Source organism: Oncorhynchus nerka, linkage group LG18, assembly GCF_034236695.1.
Source record: "Oncorhynchus nerka isolate Pitt River linkage group LG18, Oner_Uvic_2.0, whole genome shotgun sequence".
NCBI classification, from domain to species: domain Eukaryota; kingdom Metazoa; phylum Chordata; class Actinopteri; order Salmoniformes; family Salmonidae; genus Oncorhynchus; species Oncorhynchus nerka.
Genome location: NC_088413.1, coordinates 8,042,775 through 8,052,774, shown reverse-complemented (window position 1 = coordinate 8,052,774; position 10,000 = coordinate 8,042,775). Strand labels below are relative to the sequence as shown.

The following is a 10,000-nucleotide window of genomic DNA, read 5'->3' as shown; positions in this document are numbered from 1 at the left end:
AGACCAGGCCTGGGTTAGACCAGTAGGGAGTTAGTTTAGACCAGTAGGGAGTTAGTTTAGACCAGTAGGGAGTTAGTTTAGACCAGGCCTGGTGTAGACCAGTAGGGAGTTAGTTTAGACCAGTAGGGAGTTAGTTTAGACCAGGCCTGGTTTAGACCAGTAGGGAGTTAGTTTAGACCAGGCCTGGTGTAGACCAGTAGGGAGTTAGTTTAGACCAGTAGGGAGTTAGTTTAGACCAGTAGGGAGTTAGTTTAGACCAGGCCTGGTGTATACCAGTAGGGAGTTAGTTTAGACCAGTAGGGAGTTAGTTTAAACCAGTAGGGAGTTAGTTTAGACCAGTAGGGAGTTAGTTTAGACCAGTAGGGAGTTAGTTTAGACCAGTAGGGAGTTAGTTTAGACCAGGCCTGGTGTAGACCAGTAGGGAGTTAGTTTAGACCAGTAGGGAGTTAGTTTAGACCAGTAGGGAGTTAGTTTAGACCAGTAGGGAGTTAGTTTAGACCAGGCCTGGTGTAGACCAGTAGGGAGTTAGTTTAGACCAGTAGGGAGTTAGTTTAGACCAGTAGGGAGTTAGTTTAGACCAGGCCTGGTGTAGACCAGTAGGGAGTTAGTTTAGACCAGTAGGGAGTTAGTTTAGACCAGTAGGGAGTTAGTTTAGACCAGGCCTGGTGTAGACCAGTAGGGAGTTAGTTTAGACCAGTAGGGAGTTAGTTTAGACCAGGCCTGGTGTAGACCAGTAGGGAGTTAGTTTAGACCAGTAGGGAGTTAGTTTAGACCAGGCCTGGTTTAGAGGTATCTTTCACTGACTTGAGCCAGGCTTGAGACAGGAAGGAGACAGGCTTGAGACAGGAAGGAGACAGGAAGGAGAAAACTGAAGGAAGCAGGCGGCGGTATAGGGGACAGTTTAGGGGGACAACGGGGGGGGGGGGGGGGGTACGACGGGGGTACGACAGGGGTGTGACTGACTTGTGCAAGGCTTGATGCCCAACGAGTTGACTGAGGCAGTCAGCTCCATAGAGGGTACCAGCTCGTAGGCCTTGTTGTCGGGGCCCTTGGCTTTGCCTTCATGGTACCGGCTGTAGATACCCCGCCCAGCAGAGTATCCACCCAGGTATGACCCCCGGGGGCCGGGGGCACGGCTACCTGCCGTCGCTCGGCCACGACCTCGCACAGCACCTGCTGGAGATGGGCCACAGTGGGGGGGGCGCTGTTTAGGGTTACGCTTCAATATATAGGGGCATGGGATATGTTTAGGGCACGTTCTGCTTAGCACAGGGCCCAGCGTCGTCAGGGTTTGGGGGAGGCCGTCGTTTTGTTTCATAGTTTTGATGTCTTCACTATTATTCTACAATGTATAAAATAGTAAAAAATAAAGAAAAACCCTTGAATGAGTCTGTGTGTCCAAACTTTAAACTGGTACTGTATATATATATATAGATAGATATTTTATAATTTTCTGCCCCAGACATTACTACGAGCCCGTCCTCCCCATTTAAAGTGCCACCAGCCTCCTGTGGCACTGAAGTTCGTTATTGCTCTCCGTGATCCTTGGGACGTCACTACTCTAAACCCCTAACCTACCCTAAACCCCTACCCTAAACCCCTACCCTACCCTAAACCCCTACCCTAAACCCCTACCCTACTCTAAACCCCTACCCTACCCTAGACTGCTACCCTAAACCCCTACCTTAAACCCCTTCCCTACCCTAAACCCCTACCCTAAACCCCTACCCTAAACCCCTACCCTACCCTAAACCCCTACCATAAACCCCTACCCTAAACCCCTACCCTACCCTAAACCCCTACCCTAAACCCCTACCCTACCCGAAACCCCTACCCTAAACTAAACCCCTACCATACCATAAACACCTATCCTAAACACCTACCCTAATCCCCTAGACTATACTCCTAACTGAAACTCCTAACAGAAACCCCTACCATAAAACCCTACCCTAAACCCCTACCCCTACCCATACCCTACCCTACCCTACCCTACCCTATCCTAAACCCCTACCCACACCCTACCCTACCCTAAACCCCTACCCAAACCCCACCCTACCCTAAACCCCTACCCCTACCCTACCCTACCCTAAACCCCTACCCATACCCTACCCTACCCTACCCTAAATCCCTACCCATACCCCACCCTACCCTACCCTAAACCCCTACCCTAAACCCCTACCCTAAACCCCTACCCTAAACCCCTACCGTACCCTAAACCCCTACCCAACCCTACCCTAAACTCCTACCCTAAACCCTACCCTAAACCCCTACCCTACCCTAAACCCCTACCGTACCCTAAACCCCTACCGTACCCTAAACCCCTACCCTAACCCTACCCTAAACCCTAAACCCCTACCCTAAACCCCTACCGTACCCTAAATCCCTACCCTAACCCTACCCTAAACCCTAAACCCCTACCCTAAACCCCTACCCTACCCCTTTATCTTTATCTTGGCCAGGTCGCAGTTGTAAATGAGAACTTGTTCTCATCTAGCCTACCTGGTAAAATAAAGGTGAAATAAAAAATTAAATACAACATTTCCCATGAAACCCCTACCCTAAACCCCTACCCTAAATTCCTACCCTACCCTAAACCCCTACCCTAAACCTCTACCCTAAACTCCTACCCTACCCTAAACAAATCCAATGGGGTGATGTCCGAGAGTTGGGACGTCCCAAGGAATCCAGTTTGGACATTTCCCATGAAATCCCTACCCTAAACCCCTACCCTAAACTCCTACCCTACCCTAAACCCCTACCCTAAACTCCTACCCTACCCTAAACAAATCCAATGGGGTGATGTCCGAGAGATGGGACGTCCCAAGGAATCCAGTTTGGACATTTCCCATGAAAGTGTGAAGCCGTCGTTAGGGGGGGTGGGGGGGCTGCTATGGGGCGTCATTTTACACGGTTTGTCAGAGGTGCAAATATATATATATATAGTGTACATTGTCTATGTTTATCTGGTCATTAGTTTGTGTGATTCCAACACTGGTAGAACATCTAATAACTGAAGTTGTCAAGGAGTGTGGGAGACATCGTGGGGTCTGACAGTTTGTCTGTCTACTAGCGAACTAAAGAGGTGATGGAACAAGAGGAAGTTGTTATAGACACCCAGAGAGAGGAGTTGGTCACATGACCAGGAAGTTGATGTTTCATTGGTCACGTGACCAGGAAGTTGATGTTTCATTGGATAAGGGAGTGTAAAGGAGTAGCCAATAAAGGATGGAATAGATTACCATTGGTCTGTATCATTGGGCCTCCTTTGGAGAGAAAACCAGAACACAGTGATTACAAGTCAACGTCTGGACGGATGAGTTGGAATCGGCCCAAATGGAACCCTGTCCCCTACGCAGGGCACTACTTCTGACAAGGGCCCATAGGGTTAGAGCCAATAGGGCTCTGGTCGATAGTAGTGCCCTGCAAATGGAATAGAGTGCTACTTAGGACAGGGATTAGTTGGATCGGCCCAAATGGAACCCTGTCCCCTATGCAGGGCACTACTTCTGACAAGGGCCCATAGGGTTAGAGCCAATAGGGCTCTGGTCGATAGTAGTGCCCTGCAAATGGAATAGAGTGCTACTTAGGACACAGATTAGTTGAGCTGCCACCCAGACACCTGCCAGCATCACTCATCACAGGGGACGGGCTCAGCACTGAAAAGGGGGACTCTCTGCAATATGGCGTCCTCAGAGGTTTACTTACAGAGGAGACGCTTCCTGCTTACAGACAGTGAAGGACAGCAGGATCATAATCTGCCAATGCTCCAGACAGCCACTAGGGGATCCTCTCGATGCAGGTATAGAGACCCACAGTGGAGGTGTCATAATACCCATAAGACCTAGCGGTCAAACAAGGAAATTATTCCAATCTTTGTTTTTCCCACCGTTCATTTTCCAATAAGGGATTTTAGAAACACTTGAAATGAGGGCTGTGTTTTTGTGTAGGTTAACCCTGCCGTGGTGTTTTGTGTAGGTTAACCCTGCCGTGGTGTTTTGTGTAGGTTTAACCTGCCGTGGTGTTTTGTGTAGGTTTAACCTGCCGTGGTGTTTTGTGTAGGTTTACCCTGCCGTGGTGTTTTGTGTAGGTTTACCCTGCCGTGGTGTTTAACCTGCCGTGGTGTTTTGTGTAGGTTTAACCTGCCGTGGTGTTTTGTGTAGGTTTAACCTGCCGTGGTGTTTTGTGTAGGTTTAACCTAACGTGGTGTTTTGTGTAGGTTTAACCTGCCGTGGTGTTTTGTATAGGTTTAACCTGCCGTGGTGTTTTGTGTAGGTTTAACCTGCCGTGGTGTTTTGTGTAGGTTTACCCTGCCGTGGTGTTTAACCTGCCGTGGTGTTTTGTGTAGGTTTAACCTGCCGTGGTGTTTTGTGTAGGTTTAACCTAACGTGGTGTTTTGTGTAGGTTTAACCTAACGTGGTGTTTTGTGTAGGTTTAACCTGCCGTGGTGTTTTGTGTAGGTTTAACCTGCCGTGGTGTTTTGTGTAGGTTTAACCTGCCGTGGTGTTTTGTGTAGGTTTAACCTGATGTGGTGTTTTGTGTAGGTTTAACCTAACATGGTGTTTTGTGTAGGTTTAACATGCTGTGGTGTTTTGTGCAGGTTTAACCTGCCGTGGTGTTTTGTGTAGGTTTAACCTGCCGTGGTGTTTTGTGTAGGTTTAACATGCTGTGGTGTTTTGTGCAGGTTTAACCTGCCGTGGTGTTTTGTGTAGGTTTAACCTGCCGTGGTGTTTTGTGTAGGTTTAACCTGCCGTGGTGTTTTGTGTAGGTTTAACCTGCCGTGGTGTTTTGTGTACGTTTAACCTGCCGTGGTGTTTTGTGTAGGTTTAACCTGCCGTGGTGTTTAACCTGCCGTGGTGTTTTGTGTAGGTTTAACCTGCCGTGGTGTTTTGTGTAGGTTTACCCTGCCGTGGCGTTTTGTGTAGGTTTAACCTACCGTGGTGTTTTGTGTAGGTTTAACCTGCCGTGGTGTTTTGTGTAGGTTTAACCTGCCGTGGTGTTTTGTGTAGGTTTAACCTGCCGTGGTGTTTTTGTGTAGGTTTAACCTGCCGTGGTGTTTTGTGTAGGTTTAACCTACCGTGGTGTTTTGTGTAGGTTTAACCTGCCGTGGTGTTTTGTGTAGGTTTAACCTGCCGTGGTGTTTGTGTAGGTTTAACCTGCCGTGGCGTTTTGTGTAGGTTTAACCCTGCCGTGGTGTTTTGTGTAGGTTTAACCTGCCGTGGTGTTTTGTGTAGGTTTAACCTGCCGTGGTGTTTTGTGTAGGTTTAACCTACCGTGGTGTTTTGTGTAGGTTTAACCTGTCGTGGTGTTTTGTGTAGGTTTAACCTGCCGTGGTGTTTTGTGTACGTTTAACCTGCCGTGGTGTTTTGTGTGGGTTTAACCTGCCGTGGTGTTTTGTGTGGGTTTAACCTGCCGTGGTGTTTTGTGTAGGTTTAACCTGCCGTGGTGTTTTGTGTAGGTTTAACCTGCCGTGGTGTTTTGTGTGGGTTTAACCTGCCGTGGTGTTTTGTGTGGGTTTAACCTGCCGTGGTGTTTTGTGTAGGTTTAACCTGCCGTGGTGTTTAACCTGCCGTGGTGTTTTGTGTAGGTTTAACCTGCCGAGGTGTTTTGTGTAGGTTTAACCTGCCGTGGTGTTTTGTGTAGGTTTAACCTAACGTGGTGTTTTGTGTAGGTTTAACCTAACGTGGTGTTTTGTGTAGGTTTAACCTAACGTGGTGTTTTGTGTAGGTTTAACCTGCCGTGGTGTTTTGTGTAGGTTTACCCTGCCGTGGTGTTTTGTGTAGGTTTAACCTGCCGTGGTGTTTTGTGTAGGTTTAACCTAACGTGGTGTTTTGTGTAGGTTTAACCTGCCGTGGTGTTTTGTGTGGGTTTACCCTGCCGTGGTGTTTTTTGTAGGTTTAACCTGCCGTGGTGTTTTGTGTAGGTTTAACCTGCCGTGGTGTTTTGTGTAGGTTTAACCTGCCGTGGTGTTTTGTGTAGGTTTACCCTGCCGTGGTGTTTTGTGTAGGTTTACCCTGCCGTGGTGTTTTGTGTAGGTTTACCCTGCCGTGGTGTTTTGTGTAGGTTTAACCCTCCGTGGTGTTTTGTGTAGGTTTACCCTGCCGTGGTGTTTTGTGTATGTTTAACCCTCCGTGGTGTTTTGTGTAGGTTTACCCTGCCGTGGTGTTTTGTGTAGGTTTAACCTGCCGTGGTGTTTTGTGTAGGTTTAACCTGCCGTGGTGTTTTGTGTAGGTTTAACCTGCTGTGGTGTTTTGTGTAGGTTTAACCTGCCGTGGTGTTTTGTGTAGGTTTAACCTGCCGTGGTGTTTTGTGTAGGTTTAACCTGCCGTGGTGTTTTGTGTAGGATTAACCTGCCGTGGTGTTTTGTGTAGGTTTAACCTGCCGTGGTGTTTTGTGTAGGTTTAACCTGCCGTGGTTTTTTGTGTAGGTTTAACCTGCCGTGGTGTTTTGTGTAGGTTTAACCTGCCGTGGTGTTTTGTGTAGGTTTAACCCTGCCGTGGTGTTTTGTGTAGGTTTAACCTGCCGTGGTGTTTTGTGTAGGTTTACCCTGCCGTGGTGTTTTGTGTAGGTTTACACTGCCGTGGTGTTTTGTGTAGGTTTAACCTGCCGTGGTGTTTTGTGTAGGTTTAACCTGCCGTGGTGTTTTGTGTAGGTTTACCCTGCCGTGGTGTTTTGTGTGGGTTTAACCTGCCGTGGTGTTTTGTGTAGGTTTACCCTGCCGTGGTGTTTTGTGTGGGTTTAACCTGCCGTGGTGTTTTGATGACCCTGTAAATCTCTCTACGACAAGGTGACTTCTATCAATATATTCAGCTCTATTTACTCTCAGATTCTAAAATGCTAATTAGCATCAAAGTAGACACCATGCCAGACTACAAATCCCAGCATGCTCCTGCACGTCATCTCTATCTGATATCTTTACTTCCAGGTATTGATCCTGCAGGTCATCTCTGATACCATTACTTCCAGGTATTGATCCTGCAGGTCATCTCTGATACCTTTACTTCCAGGTATTGATCCTGCAGGTCATCTCTGATACCTTTACTTCCAGGTATTGATCCTGCAGGTCATCTCTGATACCTTTACTACCAGGTATTGATCCTGCAGGTCATCTCTGATACCTTTACTACCAGGTATTGATCCTGCAGGTCATCTCTGATATCTTTACTACCAGGTATTGATCCTACAGGTCATCTCTGATACCTTTACTACCAGGTATTGATCCTGCAGGTCTCTAGCTGACACCTTTACTACCAGGTATTGATCCTGCAGGTATTGATCCTACAGGTATTGATCCTACAGGTGTTGATCCTGCAGGTCTCTATCTGATACCTTTACTACCAGGTATTGATCCTGCAGGTCATCTCTGATACCTTTACTACCAGGTATTGATCCTGGAGGTCTCTATCTGATACCTTTACTACCAGGTATTGATACTACAGGTATTGATCCTGCAGGTATGGATCCTGCAGGTCATCTCTGATACCTTTACTACCAGGTATTGATCCTGCAGGTCATCTCTGATACCATTACTACCAGGTATTGATCCTGCAGGTCATCTCTGATACCTTTACTACCAGGTATTGATCCTGCAGGTCATCTCTGATACCTTTACTACCAGGTATTGATCCTGCAGGTCATCCCTGATACCTGGACTATCAGGTATTGATCCTACAGGTCATCTCTGATACCTTTACTACCAGGTATTGATCCTGGAGGTCATCTCTGATACCTTTACTACCAGGTATTGATCCTACAGGTCATCTCTGATATCTTTACTACCAGGTATTGATCCTGCAGGTCATCTCTGATACCTTTACTACCAGGTATTGATCCTGGAGGTCATCTCTGATACCTTTACTACCAGGTATTGATCCTGGAGGTCATCTCTGATACCTTTACTACCAGGTATTGATCCTGGAGGTCATCTCTGATACCTTTACTACCAGGTATTGATCCTGGAGGTCATCTCTGACACCTTTACTACCAGGTATTGTGTCAATTTAAAAACGTACACAAGACAGTTCACAGAATAGTCCAATAGCCACATTAGATAGTTAATCCAGAGATTTGTAGTTCTTTACGGGAGCCACATTAGATAGTTAATCCAGAGATTTGTAGTTCTTTACAGGAGCCACATTAGATAGTTAATCCAGAGATTTGTAGTTCTTTACGGGAGCCACATTAGATAGCTAATCCAGAGATTTGTAGTTCTTTACAGGAGCCACATTAGATAGTTAATCCAGAGATTTGTAGTTCTTTACAGGAGCCACATTAGATAGTTAATCCAGAGATTTCTAGTTCTTTACGGGGGCCACATTAGATAGTTAATCCAGAGATTTGTAGTTCTTTACGGGAGCCACAATAGCAGCTAATTAGCATTTTTTTTGGGGGGGCGAATACATGAATAAAAGGTTTACACAGTTATCAAAACGTCACACCAGGGTAAACTGACACGAAACAACAGCCCTTATTTTAATCCCCTTTGGGGAAAAATGATTGGAACCATTTCCTTGTTTGACCGCGGGGTTTTATGGGTATCATGACTCAAACTGTGGTACTCTATATGCCTCAACGGAGGGAAGAAACTAGGAAGGCACGACAGTGGCCCTCTTGGGAATATTGTCGTTCTCGGTAGTCGCTGAGCAGGAAGTCACCCCCCGCTGTGTCCCGTGATGTCATATTGCGGAGCGTCCCCATTCGACCTCTCTAACAGTTATCGATGCTGATCGGTGATTTATAACCAGTAAATGATCAATGATCATTTAGAACACCTATTGATCAATATTCATCACGATCATCTATTAATCACATGTATTGGACGAGGTGGATTCACTATTGGCTACATTTTACAACAGCACACCCCATCTAATCTACACATCAGTTACGTCTGTTGTACAAAAAAGGCTACGTTTATACAGGCAGCCCAAGTTTCGAGCTAAAGATCTGATCTGATTGGTGTAAAAAAAAATTTAGAAAAGAACAAACAAGATCAGAATGTGACTGTCTGTGTAAACGGAGCCACAGAGAACCCAAAAGGAAAGGACACTTATCTAATCTACAATCTATTAAGATCAGAATGTGACTGTCTGTGTAAACGCAGCCACAGAGAACCCAAAAGGAAAGGACACTTATCTAATCTACAATCTATAAAGATCAGAATGTGACTGTCTGTGTAAACGCAGCCACAGAGAACCAGAAGGAAAGGACACTTATCTAATCTACAATCTATTAAGATCAGAATGTGACTGCCTGTGTAAACGCAGCCACAGAGATTAAGATCAGAATGTGACTGCCTGTGTAAACGCAGCCACAGAGAACCAGAAGGAAAGGACACTTATCTAATCTACAATCTATTAAGATCAGAATGTGACTGCCTGTGTAAACGCAGCCACAGAGACCCAGCAGGAATGGACTCTGACCTTTGATGAAGTAGTCCCTGTTGGGTCCGATCAGCGTGTTGTAAGGGTACCCGTAGTAGGTGAGAGTGTAGGGGTCACACTGGTACACGTAGTTCTGCTGGACTGGTTCCGGAGCTGCCGCGGCCGCGGACGCCGTAGCGCCCCCTTTGGATGCCTTCTGGTAACGCGTGTACTGCTCCTTGTCGACAGGCTTAGCCAGGGTGACCTCGATACAGGACCCCTCCACCTCCGTCCCGTTCAGGTGGTCCATGGCAACCACGGCATCGTCACGGGACGAGAAGTGGACGAAGGCGTAGTCGCGGATCTTCTTGACACGTTCCACGCAGCCCTGGTTCCACTGGCCAAACACCTAGAACACAGAGACATGTTAATACAGCCCTGGGTTCCACTGGCCAAACACCTAGAACACAGAGACATGTTAATACAGCCCTGGTTCCACTGGCCAAACACCTAGAACACAGAGACATGTTAATACAGCCCTGGGTTCCACTGGCCAAACACCTAGAACACAGAGACATGTTAATACAGCCCTGGTTCCACTGGCCAAACACCTAGAACACAGAGACATGTTAATACAGCCCTGG

The 10,000-nt window shown here is 46.9% G+C and overlaps 1 protein-coding gene across 8 annotated transcripts in view; it reads right to left on the bottom strand.

The window, feature by feature from the left end:
* The window catches only part of rbm47 (RNA binding motif protein 47), an 84,062-nt gene that overhangs the window by 10,287 nt on the left and 63,775 nt on the right, over window positions 1-10,000 (bottom strand). For 4 of the 8 annotated variants that reach the window (XM_065003481.1, XM_065003488.1, XM_065003483.1 and 1 more), the window contains 3 exons: window positions 9,417-9,765; window positions 3,240-3,263; window positions 964-1,176 (listed from right to left, as the gene is read on the bottom strand). In XM_065003481.1, the coding sequence (XP_064859553.1) occupies window positions 964-1,176; window positions 3,240-3,263; window positions 9,417-9,765 (586 nt within the window). The remainder of the gene's footprint in view (window positions 1-963; window positions 1,177-3,239; window positions 3,264-9,416; window positions 9,766-10,000) is intronic. The other 4 variants (XM_065003486.1, XM_065003485.1, XM_065003484.1 and 1 more) reach the window with 4 other exon arrangements.